The 20,613-nt window shown below is 39.3% G+C and overlaps 2 protein-coding genes across 6 annotated transcripts in view; one reads left to right on the top strand and one right to left on the bottom strand.

Moving 5' to 3' along the window:
* Positions 1 to 1,070: 1,070 nt before the first annotated feature.
* On the bottom strand, positions 1,071 to 11,987 carry LOC106878997 (aarF domain-containing protein kinase 1). Of its 5 annotated transcripts, none has more exons than XM_014928378.3 (8): positions 11,857 to 11,987; positions 7,321 to 7,756; positions 6,623 to 6,781; positions 5,818 to 5,976; positions 4,870 to 4,986; positions 4,142 to 4,288; positions 3,681 to 3,878; positions 1,071 to 2,982 (listed from the first exon to the last, which is right to left on the bottom strand). In XM_014928378.3, exons 1-8 carry the CDS (start codon positions 11,907 to 11,909, stop codon positions 2,671 to 2,673), a joined length of 1,581 nt encoding a protein of 526 aa, XP_014783864.2. In that variant the 5' UTR covers positions 11,910 to 11,987; the 3' UTR covers positions 1,071 to 2,670. The 5 variants fall into 5 exon arrangements, with proteins under 5 accessions (XP_014783864.2, XP_014783866.2, XP_014783868.2 ...); XM_014928380.3 differs by lacking the exon at positions 11,857 to 11,987 and adding an exon at positions 10,715 to 10,756; XM_014928382.3 differs by lacking the exon at positions 11,857 to 11,987 and adding an exon at positions 10,617 to 10,734.
* Positions 11,988 to 12,069: 82 nt separating this feature from the next.
* Positions 12,070 to 20,613, top strand: part of LOC149130255 (uncharacterized) — a 9,440-nt gene continuing 896 nt past the window's right edge. Inside the window, exons 1-12 of the mRNA XM_089345859.1 lie at positions 12,070 to 12,283; positions 13,031 to 13,061; positions 14,004 to 14,120; positions 14,668 to 14,785; positions 15,405 to 15,470; positions 16,114 to 16,179; positions 16,510 to 16,691; positions 17,352 to 17,428; positions 18,266 to 18,339; positions 18,542 to 18,699; positions 19,470 to 19,674; positions 20,442 to 20,503. Coding sequence (XP_089201985.1) covers positions 12,190 to 12,283; positions 13,031 to 13,061; positions 14,004 to 14,120; positions 14,668 to 14,785; positions 15,405 to 15,470; positions 16,114 to 16,179; positions 16,510 to 16,691; positions 17,352 to 17,428; positions 18,266 to 18,339; positions 18,542 to 18,699; positions 19,470 to 19,674; positions 20,442 to 20,503 — 1,250 coding nt within the window. The 5' untranslated portion in view covers positions 12,070 to 12,189. The remainder of the gene's footprint in view (positions 12,284 to 13,030; positions 13,062 to 14,003; positions 14,121 to 14,667; positions 14,786 to 15,404; positions 15,471 to 16,113; positions 16,180 to 16,509; positions 16,692 to 17,351; positions 17,429 to 18,265; positions 18,340 to 18,541; positions 18,700 to 19,469; positions 19,675 to 20,441; positions 20,504 to 20,613) is intronic.

Here is a 20,613-nt window from a genome sequence, read left to right as displayed (position 1 = left end):
AGAGGGAGAGGGAGGGGGTTAAGTGAGGGAGAGAGGGAGGAGGAAGAGTGAAAAGGAAATAAAAAAAAGGAAGAAAAAAGACCAAAAAAAAAGTAGTTTTAAATGGAAAAAAAAGAAACAAATAAATTTTAATGTTAAAAAATGGAAAAGACAAAAGAAAAATAATGAAGAGAAAGGCAAAAAGAAAGAGAAAGGAAAGAAGGAAGGAAAAAATGAGTATATAAAAGGAAAAAAGGGGACAATAATAATGATTTCACATTTTGGCACAAGGCCTGCAATTGTTATTTTTTGGGTATGATTTTATTATATATATATATATTAAATTATATCGAATTAAAATGTCGATGCCAGTGCCGCTGGACTGGCTCCTGTGCAGGTGGCACGTAAAATACACCATTTCAAGCGTGGCCATCGCCAGTACCGCCTGACTGGCCTTCGTGCCAGTGGCACGTAAAAGCACCCACTACACTCTCGGAGTGGTTGGCGTTAGGAAGGGCATCCAGCTGTAGAAACTCTGCCAAATCAGATTGGAGCCTGGTGTTGCCATCTGGTTTCACCAGTCCTCAGTCAAATCGTCCAACCCATGCTAGCATGGAAAGCGGACGTTAAATGATGATGATGATGATATATATATATATATATAAACATAATTAAGGGATCAGCAACAGTTGCTTCACCACATACCGAAGTTCAGAAATAGCAGCTAAAGCGCTGAACTTCGGTATGTGGTGAAGCAACTGTTGCTGACCCCTTAATTATATTTATAAATGTATAAGAACTTTTAAATAAGTTCTTCACCGATAATGGTGTTTACATACCGAAGGGCTTGGTAAAAATTATTAATTATTAATTTATTAATAAATTAATAAATTGATAATCCTTTACCCTTTTAATTGTTATATATATATATATATATATATATATATATATATATATACATACATACATACACATATTCATATATATATATATATATATATATATATATATATATATATATATATATATATATATATATATATATATATAAAACACTACCACCACCCCTAAAGAAAGACAACACAACAAAAGATTTTCAGAATTTATATTTTCAAAAAAATTGTTTTCTTGTTTCTTCTTCAAAATAAGTCAAGGCAACAGACCCACTGAAATTACTGGTATTTAACGAGTTGGGCTATGTATAAAACAAAAAAAAAAATTCTTACAAGCCATAATTGATAAATTAACAATTATCATTGCATTGTGTGTATAAGTGTGTGAACTCAAGCAAGACTGCAGTCCAATGACTTCAGCAAGTGAAAGATGTGAATATATACACACACACACACACATAAACATACATGCATATGTATGCACGTTTACGTGCACACATATATATATATATATACAAATAATATGTGAGTATATGCATATATACGTACAAGTATGTACATACCTACATCTACCTGTATATATAGATGCATATCTGGGTACAGGACGTTGCAAACAAAACGTAGACAAAATGATAAACAGAGTACAGAAAACACACAGGCCACATAGAGAACATTTCCTTCATCAGCTACCCCCATTCTAACACTGGTGTTTCAAAGAGTTAGATACACACACCCATCTTGGCTTTAAGAGTTCAGTTAAATGAAAGCTAATAAAAAATTATCCAAAATTCTGACTGCCTCCTTTTACTTAATATACAATATACAATATCTGTACACCTTTTCAAACACTCTACAAACACACACACATATATATATATACCCCGTTTCATTCTACACCCGTAACAGTTAGCATGTGAGAAGGTGTAACATCACAGTTGCGATATAAGGGATATAACTCTCACATCAACTTCATTGAATTATTTTTTTTTTCTGTTTTGCAAAACAAACCTGATATTTATTACAGTTCCATTCACATCAAATCAATCCCTGGCTAGCATTTATACAAAAAAAAAACCCAGACCAGGGTAACAGATTAAGGAAACTGTCAAAGTATCTTGCAGTGGCTGTTCCTGCATTTTGTGTGTTGACTGTAGACTGCAAATCCTGTGACTCCACTTGCAAAGAACTGCGTCAGCCACTGCTCTTTTCTCTCGGATATCATTGGATGTATGCAGAGGGGAGACATGTATGGGCAAGAAAAAGCCAGCCCCGCCCCACCAAAATCTTCCAATAAAACCCTTGCACCTTAAAGAGGAACTTTCTAGGTACAAACGCCTCAAAGTTGTACAAGACAAATACGGAGAGCACATATATGTGTGTTGCTGTTGTTTGTGTCTACATCTGTGTTTAAGTTTACCGACATCAAGTTATGTCCCCGTGAAATATACAGCTTAGCCACTTGATAACGAGAGACAGATAAAATGGTTTTGAATTTTGGCTCAAGGCCAGCAATGTTAGGAGGAGGAGGTAAGCCAATTACATTGACCCCCAGCGCTCAACTGGTATTTAATTTTAACAACCTTGAAAGGATGACAGGCTAAGTCGACCTTGGTTGTATTTGAACCGACAAAGTAAAGCATGAAGAAGTGCCACAAAGCATTTTTGCCTGGCATGCTAATGATTCTGCCATCTTGCTGCCTTAAAATAAGAACCCGTAAAGGCGGTGCTGTAGCATGGCCAAAGTCTGATTAAACCGAAACCAGTAAAATCATGAAAGAAGGTTTACGATCTGAATGTTCTAGAACTGAAAGAATCGTAGATAAAATCCAATGAGGCGGATTTTCAGTAAATACCAGCTGAGTCGGAGCCTGACTTTCAGTTTACACATGATTGAGTCGCAGAATAATTCTTCGGCTTGAGCAATGGCTCGTACGCAATATCGAGACATCGCAAGAAGCGATTCCGCCCCTTTGCTGATCTGCAGCTTTGATTCGATGCCACGTAAGACGTCGTTGGTTTTCAGGACGAGCAACATTTCGCGAGGGATCCGGTTGAGGACGTCGGAGATTTCTACAATGTACCTGGTTGCGTTGTCTCGGATTTGCTCAATCTGGAGGAAGAAAGAGAAAAATGGAGAGAATGGAAACGATATGAGGAACGAGACGTGGTTGAAGGAACGAGGTGAGTGAAGGAACGAGATGTTGAAGGAACGAGATGTTGAAGGAACGAGGTGGTTGAAGGAATGAGGTGAGTGAAGGAACGAGATGTTGAAGGAACAAGATGATTTAGATTAATAAATGAGTGAGTGAAAGAAAGAAAGAAGAAAAATGAAAGAGTAATGAATGACTAGGTGGAGTAACGAATGAATGAATTAGTAAAAGAGGGGGCAGTGAATGAATGAAGGGGTGGATTAAAGAATGAGTGAATTATTGAGTGAAAGACGGGAAAGTAAATGAATGATAATCAGAGAGTGAAAGAAGGAAAAAGGGAAAGAAGAATACTGAATGAATGAATGAACGGAGGAGATTGAGTGAGTGAAAGAAGGAAACTAATTGTAAGAATAATGACTAAGTGAAAGAAGTGAAAAATGAAAAATGAATGAGGGAGAGAATGAGTGGATGGGAAAAAAAATTGAATGAAGGCAAAATGAATAAGTCAGGAAGGGGATGAGTGGATGAAGGAAATCGAATGAAAGAAAAGTGAATGAGTGAGGGAGGGATAAGTGGACGAAGGAAGTTGAATGAAAGAAAAATGAATGAGTGCGGGGAGAAGTGAAAGGAAAAACCCAAAGGAAACCAATGTATTTACCTCTGATTGCGATGTTGGTTTCTTCTTAATTCCGTGCAGAATTGCGTCCCAGGATCTTGCGGTGACGATGCAGGAGAAGAGGCCATAGAGCTCGCCACAGTTGAGATTGGAAGCTGCCTGGCGAATGGCTGGGACATCGGCGTTGATGAGGGACATCCAGAGATAGGAGTAGTTCAGCCTGAACTCATCAGAGAGAGTCTGGAGAGAAGGAGAGAAGGAGAGTTGAGAAATGAGAGAGAGAGAGAGAGAGAGAGAGAGAGTGTTATGATGGACAACTTCTCATCCGTTACTGTTATATCTGAACTGTTATAATATCAAACATTCCTGCGGTTCCCTTATTATTCTCCAACTGTGTATCTTCCACGATATCTCTATTCAATAATTCTTACGACAATAACAAGGGCAGAAACAAAGACAAAGACAACAGCCCTTAATTAGACGAACTAAAGGTGACCTCTTACCTGATACAAGCCGTGATCTAAAAGGGTTATTTGTGTGGTTCCGTTCTTCATTTTGTTAATGAGTAAATTACCAGGATGCGGGTCGCAGTGAACATAGCCATGAGCGAAAATCATTTCACTGAACACCTCACCTAGCTTTTGGGAGACCTGTGGGAGAGAGAAGAGTGAATAGAGAGATCAAGGTTCAAATAGAAGTCGCAGCTGATGTATTTATGTTAACATGTATGAATATATACATACGTATATACATACATATATACATACAGGCCGAATCAGACAGAGAAGTCTGGTTGTGGCTCCTACCTGGCCAGCCCCTGTCAAACTATCCAACACATCTCCGCACCGAAGGAGGACGTTAAATGATGCTGCTGATGATCATCTGACACAAGATCACCTCAAAACATGTCCCTGTAAACCAGGGGTTCCCAACCAGTGGTCCCCCGCCTCCGGGGGTCACGAAGCCTTGGCAGGGGGCATGTTACATAGCCTTGCTAGAAGTGGCTTGGGATGACATTAAATTCAACTATCAACTGATAGTAGGGGGTCGCGTGTGTTTCAAGCTTTTGGGTCAGGGGGTCGTGAATGCAAAAACATTGGGAACCACTGCCGTAAACAAACTGAAAGGATGTATGTATGTATGTATAAAGGGCTGCATGTGGTGTATAGAGATATGAGGATATTTGTGTATGGGGGTGTAATGTGATGCAGAAAACGGTACCTGACTGTACCTCATTCACTGATATTTTGTTGTTCTTCATGAATTCCTGGTCATCGATGGTTGCCCCTTGGCAGAATTCCATGGTGAGAATCTTGTCAGAAGAATACTTCCAGTATATCTTGGGAATCTGTTGAAAGAATTGGTAAAATCTTTTGAGACATGAAATTTAGGATGTAACAACAACAACAACAACAACAACAGGACACAATAACATCCAGAACAAAGAAATCAATACAATATTTATATAACAACATAGCCTCATGGATACAGGCATGGGTCTGCTACATAAATGCACACACACACACACACACACACACACACACACACACACACACACACTTTTTTAATTGTTTCAGTCATTTGACGGCAGCCAAGTTTTTTCTTGGGGCTGGCCAGACTGGAGCAATCTCAAGTATAACCAGCCGAAGTTGCAAAGACAATGTGGAACTCGACTGATGAATGAAAACTCCGAATGACCTGTCCTTGTTTTCTTTGTATCGTCCATCTGGACGTTTTTTTTTGTCCCTTTCTTGTATCACCTAACTGTCTGGATGTTTTGCATTCTTGTCCCATTTTGTATTATATATATATATATATATATATATATATATATTATATATAAATTCTCAATCGCAGAATAATGCTAATAATATAGCCTGAACAGGATAAACTACCCCTATTTTGCAGAGAAAAGTGTAGGTGGCTAGCTGTGGACGCGAACTCACATCCCCGTGATTACATGTCACGATGCTTTGACTGATTAAGCTAAACTACCCACTACAAATTCCTCAGCCACATACACTTTTCTCTGCAAAATAGGGGTAGTTTATCCTGTTCAGGCTATATTATTAGTATATATTATATATATTATATAAATATGATGATGACGATGATGATGTGATGATGTATATGTATGTTTATACACAAGGTAAATCATAACCAGAAGAGCTACACTTACTTTTAAAAAACTGAAGTGTTGAAGCATTTTGGAGACTTTTTCACAGTTTTTGCCTTCTTGAAGGAAATCCAATTCCAGTGGCAGATTCTTCTCTGTTTCTTGAGCCAACCAAGTGTATTTGAAACCAGGGAAAATGTATTTTATGGCTTTCACTAAAAACTGGGAGAAAGACAAAAATATCGAATTAATTAGAAACTGATTCAGTTACATACGTATGTGCATGTGAATGTGTGTATGTATGTACATACACACACACACACAAACATATATATACATATATTCTTTATTCTTTTCTTTTATTTGTGTCAGTCATTTGACTGTGGCCATGCTGGAGCACCGCCTTTAGTTGAGCAAACCGACCCTAGGACTTATTCTTTGTAAGCCTAGTACTTATTCTATCAGTCGCTTTTTGCCGAACCGCTTAGTGACGGGGACGTAAACACACCAGCATCAGTTGTCAAGTGATGTTGGGGGAACAAACACACACACACACAAACATATACATATATATATATATATATATACGATGGGCTTCTTTCAGTTTCCATCTACCAAATCCACTCACAAGGCTTTGGTCAGCTTGATGCTAAAGTAGAAGACACTTGCCCAAGATGACAAGAAGTGGAACTGAACCTGGATGCATGTGGCTGGGAAGAAAACTTCTTACCACACAGCCATACATACTCATGCAAAATTCCCCACAGGATGTCTCACCCTCTCATCCACAAACCCTAACCCTAACCCTAACCCTGATCCTTCTGCAATCCTACCAACCCCTAATCCCGCCCCTGACAGCCCGACTTACCGTCATGGTCTTTATGTCGACGTACGATCTTGCTTTCACCTGAGGGTATTGTATCTTCACGGCGACGTCTGTGCCATCTTTCAACTGCGCCTTGTAGACCTGAGACAGGGATGCTGAGCCAATTGGGTTGGGGTCAATGTAAGAAAACACATCTTTGGGCTGGACAAACAGAACAGAAACAAAGAAATTATGTCTGTGTGTGTGTGTATAACACATACTATATGAAATTATTATTTTTTATATTTAATTGTTTATGTTATGATTTTATTTACTCCATGTACCCAGACCTTGTGGACACCCTATATATATATATATATATACAGGGTGTCCACAAAGTCTGGGTACATGGGGATTAACACATCCTTTAAGAAATTATTATTTCTTATATTTAATTGTTTATGTTATGATTTTATTTATTCCATGTACCCATACCTTGTGGACATCCTGTATAACGGACAAATGCTGGTGCTATGTTAAAAGCATCGAAGACACTCTGTAAAGTGGTTGGTGCTAGGAGGGGCATCAAGCTGTAGAAACCTTGCCAAAACAGACAATTGGCGCCTGGTGGTTCTCTTTGGTTGGCCAGCTCCTGCCAAACTATCCAACCTGTAGCAGCATGTAAGAAAGGGATGCTAAATAATGATGATGATGATGATGCCTACAACATAAATATTCACAACAAAATTATATGCTCTTACCTCTTGGTTGAATTCTTTCTTGAAAACGGCAAACATTTTATCAACTGGGGTGATAGGTACCTTGTCGTAGAGCAATGCCATTGTGCTTACGTATTCCTTGGGCAACAGGTAGTCCAGTGATCCGATATGTTGTCCCACTTTGATGAAGACACCTCCATTGTCCAAACAGACGTTGCGTAGTCTCTCTGCAGACCTGGTGTGGATGCTCGACTTAATGGCTTCGTAATCTTTGGCATTTGTGTCTAAGTTCCATAGGGACATTTTGTAGTCACAAGCAATGTACAGAGCAGCGAGCCCTGCCCTGCTGAATCGAAAGACACCGAGTGATGACACTTCCCAGCCATTCTGTTGGAGCAGGACTGCGGTTGTAGCGACGGTGCCACAAGCAAAACCGACCTTTAATGTTCGTCTCAGAAACCCCGACACCATAAAGAACCTGTGAGAAGGAGATCAAGAGAAAAATAAGGGAGGAGAAAAAAAAGGACCAAACAATTACTTGTTGTTCCCTCACCTACTTTTGTCTTTTGTTTTCAGTACAATATATAAATATATATATATATATATATATATATATATATATATATATATATATATATATATATATATATATATATATATATATATATATATACACACATATATGGTGGTTGTCTACTCCTTACACAGAGTTTGACCACCTCCTGCACCTACACCTTAGCCCTTTCATGGTGTGATGTGGCTTTTTAAACCAGACAATGTTCTGAAAAAAACACCCACACAGATTGCACCTCTGATTTGTACTACCAATACTTGCAGGTAAGTTCTGCTCATTGTGGATCCTGACATGTCTTTTAAGACCCCCCCATTGGATTTGCAAGCCCTCTGGCACACACCACATTCAAACGTGTGCACAGACATATAATCAGAATAGCTGATTATATATATAGCTTGAATATATATATATATATATATATATATATATATATATATATATATATATATATATATATATATATATATATATATATATATATATATATAGTTGTAGTATATTGTCAACTTAATGTGACAATCCCAATAAGTGAACACACTACTGCCGTTTAGCCCTAGGAAGCTGGACCGCTTCCTGTCGGCCTTGACACAATTACTGTGTCCTTAAGTTTGCGAAGGGGAGACAAGCTCCCCCACCCAGCCTAATATATATATATATATATATATACTAGACTAGACTACCCATGACCTGTTGGGTCACTGGGAAACTGTTGTTGCCATGGTAGCAAGGTGTGATACGCTAAATGCACTGAGCTTACAAACGGGTCTAAAGTGGTTATCAGGTATTTAGAGAGAGAGAGAAAGAGGGGGTTGTCCACTACCGCCACCACCACCTGATAACCGATGTTGTTTGTGTACGTCGCCCTAACTTAGCAGTTCGGCAAAAAGCGATAGACAAAATAAGCAGCGGGTTTGGAAAGAAAAAAAAAGGTACTGGAGTCCGTTTGTTCGGCTAAACTCTTTAAAGCGGTGCTCCAGCGTGGCCGCAGTCTAACGACTGAAACAAGTGAATGATAAAAGATTCCAGGAACCAATTTTATTTCGAAATCGAATATTTCGCTCTCATCACTGGATCGGTGATCGATGTGTTGACACGAAAATAACTAAGTTAGACCAACGTAAAAAGTTATTCTTAAACACCACGAGGTATTTTCAGGATATTCCTTTGTTTTGTTTACGAATGAGTTTACAAATCATTATTATAAATTTATTAACAAAATTCCTAGAAATAGTAACCAAATCTCCACTGACCTCGCAGCCTGTCTTTAACAGAGGAAGGGCACATTATATAACGCAAGCCTGGATGTAATTTATTTGAATAACGAGCGTGATTGTCACAGCTTAGACATCTTTGATCAGAGGTCGACCAGATCACAGCTGTCTTGAGGACAAACAACTGCGACAAGGGAAGACACATTAAATCACCTTGTCCTAGATACACTATGCCTGAATAAAGGATAGCATGATCACAGCTGGATCTCCCTTGATTATCGGTCTGATGGATCAGGGCTGACCTAGAGCCAAACAACAACAACGAACACGATAGATAATTCAGTCTCAGGTACTCTATGCCCGAATAAAGGACAGGGTGGCCACAGTTGGAACATCTTTGATCACAGGTCTGCTCGATCAGGATCGACCTGGGGCTAAACTACTACTACTACTACTACTACTACTACTACAACAACAACAAGGAATGATACATTACATAACGTCGTCCTAGATACAGTATATTTGAATTTTAAGACAGGATGGTCACAGCTGGAACACCACTGGTCATCGGTCTGATAGCTCAGGGCTGACAAACAAGCATAAACGATCTTCTACATCGTCTTTTCTTTTGTAATTTCGTTGACATATAAGGATATTTTCTAGCAATATTAAATCTATTCCAGTACAGGTATGGTATCGCTAGCAGTCATTGGTTTTTCGATTATATAACCCCTAAACATCGTCTCCCAGCAAACACAAACAAACACGGTCAGATTATGACATGTAATGAAACATTGACAAAACTTTAGGGTAGATATTACAATAAGAGATCTGTTGAGGAATATGAGTGTTCTTTATGGCCCTGACATATCCGGAGATTCTCCCTGGAGTCATAAGCCCTATCCGTATTATTGGTTTCAAATTTCGGTACAAGGCCAGCAAATTCGGGGCAGGGAGTAAGGCGATTACATCGATCCCCAGTGCTTAACTGGTACTTATTACATCGGCCCCGAAAGGATGAAAGGTGAAGTCGACTTCGGAGAAATTTCAACTCAGAACGTAGAGACGTACGAAATGACAATAAACTTTTTGTCCGGTGCTAACAATCAATTCTGCCTCGGACGCTGCTCATATTATCGATATCACACACACACACACACACACGCACACACACACACACACACATACATACATACATACATACATGCAGACACAAGTCACAATTGTTTTCGAAATTTCAAGTTTCATTTTGTAGGTATATATGATGTATGGGCGATCTTGTTTCGAAATATCGCCGATGTATTTTAGTATATATATATGTGTACAGTTCACCGATTTTGTTATGAGGCAACAAAATCGGCGATGGGGGTGGTGGAGGTTTACACATGTGGAGGTATGCCTAAAGAGGAGAGACTACGGCGTGTGAATATATATCGCGATCTGTGTTAGGATGGGCCACTCACGGACATGCGATTATAGAAAAGTTATAGATAATCGGAGATCAAGGTATAAAATTAATGAGAGTTGAAGATCAAAGGCTTCAAGTAACTCACGAGGTTGTCCCAGTGGGGTGAATTACGGGTAGAAATATAATGAGGGATGATGAAAAGACAAAATAACAAACAACGACGGACGAAAACGGGGAGCTTACCGTCTTGCTGTGTGGTAAACGTAGTTTACTGGTTTTGATGACGTTTCGAAAGTGATGTAAGAAGAGAACAGAGAAAGTAGAATTGAGTGAGAAAGAAGGAAGGAAGAGAAAGAGAGAGAATAGAATGAATAGATAGAGAGAGGGTGGAGAGAAAAGGTGAAAGGGAATATGATAGAGAGAGTGTAAATTAGAAAGAAAACATAATGAAAAGAGAGAGGAGAGAAAGAGAGGGAGACCGAGGATAACAGAGACAAAGTACAATGAGAAAAGTACGTAGATGAATTGATAGAGAGAAAAGAGGGGGTTATGATAGGGAGAGAAAACAGGCAATAAAGAGAAAGAGTGTGAGAGAAATTTGATAGATAGAGAGCGAAAAGAGAGGGAGAACGGAGAGAAAAGGGAGTAGTGAGAGCTGGAGGGGGATTGTACACTTGTGATAAGCGTTAGAGAAAGAGGATGGGGAGGAAGGGAAGTAAAAGAGATAGACTTATAGAGAGTAAAAGAGTAAACTAGTGAAAAAGAGAGAGAGGGGGAAGTAATACTGAAAGAGAGAGAGAGAAACGAAGGCTGAAAGGTGACCCGAGTTAAGGAGTTCTTAAAACTTTCGTTGAATGATTGAAGAGAGTAAAAGAAAAAAGAGGGGGGCGAATGTTAATGAAGGGGAGGAATAAATAGACGAGTCATTAGAGCATGGGAGAGAAAATAGCTGGAGGTAATTAGTTCGGGTTCACGATGCTTAGAGTTCAAATTCTGCCAAGGTTAACTTCACAGTTTCGCGTTTCATTGGTTGATGTAAAAATAAATGGTAAATTTTCTGATTAACACCCGCACGATTTTCACTAGGGTGTTAGGGTTAGGGTTACGGTTTTAGGGTTAAGGTTAGGGTTAGGGACGGAATTCCCACCTTGTCCCACTGCGTGGCACCTTGGGCAAGTGTCTTCTACTATAGCCTCGGGCCTTGTGAGTGGATTTGGTAGACGGAAAATGAAAGAAGCCCGTCGTATATATGTATGTGTGTGTATACGTTTGTGTGTCTGCGTTTGTCCACCAACATCGCTTGACAACCGATGCTGGTGTGTTTACCTCCCCGTAACTTAGCGGTTCGGCAAAAGAGAGACCGATAGAATAAGTACTAGGCTTACAAAGAATAAGTCCTGGGGTCGATTTGCTCGACTAAAAGGCGGTGCTCCAGCATGGCTGCAGTCAAATGACTGAAACAGGTAAAAGAGAGTAAAAGAGAGGATTGCTTCCAACTGGGGAAAACGTGCCTGGATCGATGGATTGCTTCAAATGGAGAATTCTTTGAATGCGATAGAAGCGTAAACAAGTCGCCTATGACTGACTTAGGGCTTCACCAAATCTGTCTCGAGCATTCAAGATCATTATATACCAGTGGGGACTATTTTTTCCCCCGGACACCGTAGATCGCTTCACCGTTAAACTTCTTCCGGCCACATGTTGTTGCCAAAACAGAAATGTTTTCAGACGACACAAAACCGCAATTATTGGAGTATATCAGGGACAGCCTTGATCGGAACGTCCTCACTGGACCTTATGGTCAAAGACAAGGTATACATATGTCTCTTTGTGTGTATATGTATAAATATGTCTGTGTATATATATATATATATATATATATATATATATATATATATATATATATATATATATATATATATATATATATATATATATATATATATATATATATATATATATATATATATATATATATATATATATATATATATATGAAGGCTTGTGTAGGGGTATATGTATGTTTGTATGATCGAATCCCCTGCGAGTTAACAAGTTAACTGGGGGTTTTTTGACCCTGAAAGGATCTAAGGAAAAATCAACTTGCCGTGTTGGGCGATCTTTCGTTTTTGATTACATTTTACGTCGTTTCTAATCCACGTGCCTTTGTTTATGTTTCCGTAAAAGGGTTTTAGGGTTAGGGTTACGGTTACGGTTGGGGTTAGGGACGGAATTCCCTAACCCTAACCCTAAAACCCTTTTACGGAAAGCGACGATCTTGTTCAGAATTGTAATCAAAACGAAAGATCGCCGAATGGATGTCATTTCTCGTTAAAATATGTTTCTGTTTCCTGGTTTTCATCATCATCATCATCATCATCATTGTCAACATCGTTTATAACATTATCTTTCATTGTTGTCAACATCATCACTACCATCATCATCATTGTCCTTGATCATCGTTATCAACACCACCACCACCACCACCACCACCACCATCATCATCATCATTTAAATGTGTTCTTTATTTCTCTCTCATTTTTTTTTTCTCCCTTTCAGTTCTCTATTTGGATTACGTTGCATCTGGAAGGTAAGTGAAAGCACATCAGCACACACACACACACACACACACACACACACACACACCAATCAGTATATTTAAGCACCACCACCACCACCACCACCACCACCACCATCATCATCACCGTCATAGTATTCTGAGTTTGTACGGGTCAGATGGAATTTGTTTGAAGGAGATGTTTTCCACGGCTGGATCCCCTTCTTGTCACCAACCCTCACCTCTTTCCAAGCAAAGTAATGTTTCCACATGGCCAGACATGTTTTTGCGGAAGATCGGAAATGAAGGACACCTCTTGCATTACAGTGACTCTTGTTTACAGCTATCATGTGCAGTCAGGACAAGGAGAAACCTACACACACACATGTTCATCTGTCTATTAGTCTAACTGTCCGTCTATCAACACATACACATACATACACAAGATGCATTCTAGAAGTTGCCTGACTTTTTTTTTAGGGAGAGACATTTATTCATTTCAAACAAGTACAAAACTCTAATCTTCAACGTAGGGTCCTCTGATTTCAATGCACTTTGTGTTGTGTTCCAGCCCCTTTGTGAAGGCCCTATGGAAGACCTTCAAAGTGAAAAGGTCCAGGACCCTTGTCACAACCTCCTTCATCAAAAAGGAGTAATACCTGTAATTCAAAGGGGCCAGCCATATCATACTCTGTGTCATGTTGAATCTCCCTGAGAACTACGTTGGGTGTACACGTGTCTGTGGAGTGCTCAGCCATTTGCATGTTAATTTCACGAGCAAGCTGTTCCATTGACCGTATCAGCTGGGACCCTCGTCGTCGTAAGCGACAAAGTGCTCCTTTGCTCTGCCATCCTCAGACCGCTTCTTCCAGTGTTTGTTGTTAGTTTGCTTTTGTCCCTGTCACCTAGCAGTTCAATAGAAGAGACCAATGAAGTAAGTTATTAAAAGACGATGCCTTCCCTGTTTCATTCCAGAGCTCTGTCTTTCATTGAAGAATACGTAAGGAATGAAGTGTTACCCGACTATGGAAATACTCACACCACCACCAGCATAACCTCCCTGCAGACCACTTTGTATCGACACGAAGCAAGGTAAGTCATGGCACCACCGTCTTGGAGAATCAATCTCTTTCTAAATTTCCTGAGATTTGTAGAGCATCGATGAAATGGAAATTATAATTTTTATGGGGTTTTTTATTATTATTAACGAAGGCATTGTTTTCTTTACATTTTTCATCATCATCATCATTTAATGTCTGTTTTCCATGCTGGTATGGGTTGGCCAGTTTTACAGAAGCTGGTTAGACAGGAGACTGTGCCAGGCTTCTCTGTCTGTTTTAGCAGGGGTTTTATGGCTGGATGCCCTTTCTTCCTAACACCAACCACATTACAGAGTGGATTGGGTGCTTTCTATGTGCCACCAGCACCATATTTACTGATATTTGAGTTGCTTTACCAGTTCCAGTCAAACCATCCAACCCATGCCAGCATGGTCAACTGCCCCGTGTGCCACCAGTGGTTCATCACAAACTTCACACATCTGCCGTCTCATCAAACCCATGCAGGCATTGAAAAATAGACATAAAACAAAATCACAAAACCTATATTACTAATGTGATGTTTGTATTTCTCATTCCAGGGATATCATACGAAATGCTGCTAACGCCAGCGAACATGATGCTGTCATATTTGTGGGCAGTGGTACCACTGCTGCCGTTCACAAACTCATTTTCTCACTGGACCTTAAGGAACCCCCTGTAAGTCCTTATAACTTTTGTAGAAAATTTTTATTGGTATTTTCTATATTTTATTTTGTTAAGCTACTTAATTCCTGACCGCATGGTTCTGGGTTCAGTCCCACTGCATGGCACCTTGGGCAAGTATCTCCTGCTATAGTCTTGTGAGTGGATTTGGTAGACAGAAATTGGGTGAAAGCCAATCTTATCTTTTATCTTTTATCTTTTACTTGTTTCAGTCATTAGACTGCGGCCATGCTGGGGCACTGACTCGAAAAAATTTTAGTCGAATGAATCAACCCCAGTACTTCTTTATTTAAGCCTGATACTTATTCTGCAGATCTCTTTTTGCTGAACTGCTAAGTCACGATGTGTGTGTGTGTCCTTGTGTCAATGTTTGCCCCTTACTGCAGAATAAGTATCAGGCTTAAATAAAGAAGTACTGGGGTTGATTCATTCCACTCACAAGGCTTTGGTCGGCCTGAGGCTATAGTAGAAGACACTTGACCAAGGTGCCACGCAGTGGGACTGAATCCGGAACCATGTGGCTGGTAAGAAAGCTACTTACCACACAGCCACTCCTATAGCTATATTTACAGTTTTGTATATTTATTGAGTCTCGTTTTTGTTTTCCTTCAAGGTCATCTTTGCGGGGCCGTTTGAGCATCACTCCAATCTTTTACCGTGGAGAGAAATTGGATCAGAGGTAAGTGAGGACAGTCTAAGGACGAGAAGAAGAAGAAGGAAAAGAAAAATACCTCTTAAAATGGTTTTAAATGTTGGAGTAGAAATTCTTTAGTTACACACATGTCCCTGAAAAGACCTGACCACCCCTCTACTTCTCTCTCTTACTGTATAGTTATGTCCCTCCTCTATAGCAAGACACCTATTTCTGCCCCCTATTTCTCAGTTACACTCTAACCTTTCATCATTTGATACTGGATCACCTCCTCCAATGTCCCCTCTGTTGTGGCAAGGCACTGGCTCCTGTCCCTCTGTCACACTCTAACCTTTCATCTTCTGACAAAAGTTCCCCTCCTCAAATGCCCTGCCCTTCTCATAATTCCTTGTCTTGTGAGTTACTTGGTGACCCTGCCAGTGCTGGTGCCATGTTAAAAGCATCCAGTTCACACTGTAATGTGGTTGGCATATTTGGAAGGGCATCCAGCAATAAAAACCCTGCCAAAACAAACACAGAAGCCTCGGGTAGTTTCTAGCTGGCTCCTGTCAACTGCCCTACCCAGGCATACATGGAAAATGGACGTTAAATGATATATATTTGTATATTTATGTATTTATGAAGTTCTCTGGTATGTGAGTGTGAAATCTTCATCTTCTTCTGTTCTTAGGTGATACAAATCAAGACAAACAGCCATGGCTCTGTTGATATTGGCGATTTGGAGAGGAACCTTCAGGTAAGCAATCGGCTCCAGAATTTCCATCCTTACCACTTTCTCTCCCTCTCAACAATGCACACACACACACACACACACACACACACTCTCTCTTAATCTCCCTCTTCTCTCTCTCTCTCCACATCAATACACACACACACACACACACACACTATCTCTCTCTCTCCCTCCAACAATATTCACACTCTCTCTACCTCTTTACAATACACTCCCTCTCTATCTCTCTCTCTCTACCAATACACACTTTCTCTCTCTCTCTCACTCCATCAATATTCTCCACCCTATCTCCTTCACTAATACTCTCTCTCTCGCTCTCTCTACCATTTTCAGGAATTCTCGACCAAGAACTGTCAAATGATTGGCTCTTTCAGCGCTGCTTCCAATATCACTGGCGTCCTCACCAACGCCGACGCAGTATCTGCCTGTCTCCACAGATATGGGGCTTTGGCATTCTGGGATTATGCCACAGCTGCCCCCTACCTCACCATCGACATGAATCCAGTTGTCCCTGGGTATGTAACAATCCATGCCACACATCATCATCATCACAAGCTGGCAGAATTGTTAGCATGCTGGACGAAATGCTTAGCAGTATTTTCCTTGACGCTACATTCCAAGTTCAAATTCCACCGATTTCATCTTTGCTGACCAGCTCCTGGCAAACCATCCAACTTATGCCAGCATGGAAATAAATGTTAGATGATGATGATGTTGATATTAGATGTAAATTAACACACACATTGAATTTCCATTTTACACACACACATATATATACACATATATGTAATTAATAAATTCAATAATGGGATAAAAATCTTTTACAAGAATTTTATCAGGAAGCTAGTGTGTAAAAAATTCATAAGGCAAATTTCTATTCCCAAGAATATAATTATTCGTTTATATTTATATAAGGGCATTACTACGGAATAAAGCCACACACTAGACTTCCCAAATAAACACATTTTATTACCGATAATGTGTTTATTTGGGAAGTCTAGTGTGTGGCATTATTCTGTAGTAATGCCTTATATAAATATAAATACACATATATGTATGTAGAATAGATTATAAAATGCTTAAGTAAGCATTCTATAGATAGTCACCAAGATCCTGTTCTTTGTCTCTCTGGGTTTCCTGTCTTTCTCAATGGTTCTGTCTTTGATTTCTTTCAGACCAGATCAGCGCTATGTCTATAAAGATGCAGTTTATTTCTCACCACATAAGTTCGTTGGAGGCATTTCTACCCCAGGTGGGTATTGATTAACTTGGTTGTGTGGTGGGAGAGGCATGTGTGTTTTTTATGAATATATATATTTAGAGGCGCTGGAGTGGCTGTGTGGTAAGTAGCTTGCTTACCAACCACATGGTTCCAAGTTCAGTCCCACTGTGTGGCACCTTGGGCAAGTGTCTTCTACTATAGCCTCGGGTTGACCAAAGCTTTGTGAGTGGATTTGGCAGACGGAAACTGTATATATATATATATATATATATACAGTCTGAGGAGTTAGGTGGCCAGATGTTGGCAGTGATGTGGTCACAGAAATTGTCTCATGGCCATGACTGGGTTCTCTTTGTGTGATATGGTGCAGAGTCCTGTTGCCAGACATGGGTTCTTTCAGCAGCCACCCTCTTCACCCAGGGCAGCACTACCTCCTCCAGGCACTTGATGTAGCTCTCTGCATGAAGTGTCAAGCCATGTGGGAAGATGAACGGAGGCATAATGTGGCCATCACTAGTGATTACCCCAAACACCATGATGTGGACTGGATGTTTGATTTTTATCACTTTCAGTACATGTCCTCAGATTGACACCCAAACACTCTGAAATGTTCATATTTGACCTTCTGGCGTGAATGCCAGGCAGTGCAGCATATGTCCGAATTTCTGGTTGAGTGAATTGCGTCATGGTGCTGTTTTTCTCACACCCAAAAGTAAAAATATAAAATGGTAACAATTTACCTGTCGCACCCTGTTTATAAAAAGAAAGTATGTCTGTATATAATCCTTTGTTTCTTTCTGTACCCTTTTTTATTTATTTCATTTTGTAATCCCATAAACCCTTATTTCTGTAACTGTTCACTGCCAGGAATTCTCATTGCCAAGAAGTACCTCTTCAAGAACTCAACTCCAGAAGGCTGTGGTGGAGGCACAATATTCTTCGTGAGTATCCTCCTTGGCATGTCTTGAGATGTATGAGTGGAACTGCTTACTTGTGTGCCAGTGGTTGCTCATGCATCACGGTTTGTGTGAGTGTGTGTGTGTGTGTATATATATTATTTTGTGTTTGTGATTTTAACTTTTTGTGTTTTTCTTTCTGTTCCTTACTGTTCACCTCACTCTACCAACGTTTAAAATATAACAGGTGCGTCGAGAGAACCACCGTTTTCTACACGAACCAGAAATGAGAGAAGAAGGTGGAACTCCTGATATTGTCGGTTCCATTCGTGCCGGTTTGGTGATGCAGCTGAAGCTGGCTATTGGCACTGATGTCGTTGCACAGAGAGATCAACAACTTCTTAAGTAAGACTTTCAACTCTCCCAACACCAAAATAATTTTGTTGTTGTATTTTTATTAATTATTTACCAAAAATCATGTTGGGATGGTGACATTTGGAAAGCTCTTCATCATAGGTCTACTGGATCAGGGCTGACCTGGGGTTAAACAACAATTTAGGAAGGATACTTTAAATAACCTAATCTTACATTTGACTGGTTGAAATAGCAACTAAATCTCCCTCAAAGTGCTTTTAGCAATCTTATAACAGTGAAGGCTACATTAGGTCATGTAGTCCTAGATACACTATGCTTGATTAAAAGACAGAAACACACACGTAAATATCTGTTACTTGTTTCATTCATTAGACTGTGGCCATGCTGGGGCACTACTTTAAAGAATTTTTAATTTGAATGAATTGACCACAGTGTTTATTGTTTTTTTTTTAAGACTTACTTATTCTATCAGTCTCTTTTGCTGAACCACTAAGTTATGGGGATGTAAACACACCAACACCAGTTGTCAAGCGGTGGTGGGGGACAAACACAGACACAAAGACACACACACATACACATATATGACAGGCTTCTTTCAGTTTCCATCAACCAAGTCCAATGACAAAATTTTGGTCAGCCTGAGACTGTTGTACAAGACACTTGCCCAAGGTGCCATATAGTGGGACTGAACCCAGAACCACATGGTTGCTAAGTAAGCTTCTTACCCACACGGCCATGCTGCACCACTTGTCTGGCTTTGCTGGTTTTTGTGTGAATGTTTTTCTTTTTTTGTATTTCAGAAAAGCCACCGACTGCTGGAAGAAATGCAAGAATTTGGTAATTTTAGGGACCCAATCTGTCCCCTCATTACCAATATATTCCTTCCTTATTTATCACCCGCAGACTGGCCGATTCCTCCATCACAATTACGTCACGGCACTGCTTAATGATGTCTTTGGGATCCAATCTAGAGGGGGCTGTGCTTGCGCTGGTCCTTATGCTGAAGTGAGCCCCTTCTTTTTTTACTTAATACATATTTATGTGTGTGTGTGTGTATGTATATATTTCCATATATATATATATATATATATATATATATATATATATATATATATATATATATATATATATATATATATATATATATATATATACCGGAGTAAGCACATGAAATGTGCAACAAGGTGGAAAAAAGAGTACTCAAATACCAGAGGTAGAGTAACAAAACTGTCCGATGAACGGGAACGTGAAACTCAGAGTAACAGCTTTTTGTTATATTTCTGCTGCTTTTAAATAAAGTATATATATATATATATATATATATATATATATATATATATATATATATATATATATATATATATATACATATATATATATATATATATATATATATATATATATATATATATATATATATATACATATATATATATATATATATATATATATATATATATATATATATATATATATATATGTAGGTGCAGGTGTGGCCAGAAGCTTCATGCAGTAGTGATACGATGAAGTAGTTGTATGCTGTCAACTTAATGTGACAGTCCCCTGAAGGGAATAATACTACTGTTGGTTAGACCTAGGAAGCTGCACCGCTTCCTGTCAGCCTTGACACAGTTCCTGTGTCCTTATGTTTACAAGGGGGAGACAAGCACCTCCACCCAGCCAAGCCTGCATCCAGAGACATGTTTTTGAGTCTTTGTTATTTTTCTTAAATGTTTGTTATTTTGTTATTTTTCTTAAACGTTTCTTTGAAGGATCTGTTAGGAATATCAGAAGAGAAAGCAAAGGAATTTGAAAATGTTCTCACTGAAGACAGGTTGGTAGATCGTCCTCTATATCAGTGGTTCTCAATTGGGGGGGGGGATCCATGTGACCCTTATTTTGTTGTTAAAATTTATCTGTAATAAATAAGCGATATTTCTACAA

The sequence above is a fragment of the Octopus bimaculoides genome, chromosome 30 (genome assembly GCF_046866305.1).
Source record: "Octopus bimaculoides isolate indiv1 chromosome 30, ASM4686630v1, whole genome shotgun sequence".
NCBI lineage: Eukaryota > Metazoa > Mollusca > Cephalopoda > Octopoda > Octopodidae > Octopus > Octopus bimaculoides.
This window is presented reverse-complemented; position numbering and strand designations above follow the sequence as displayed.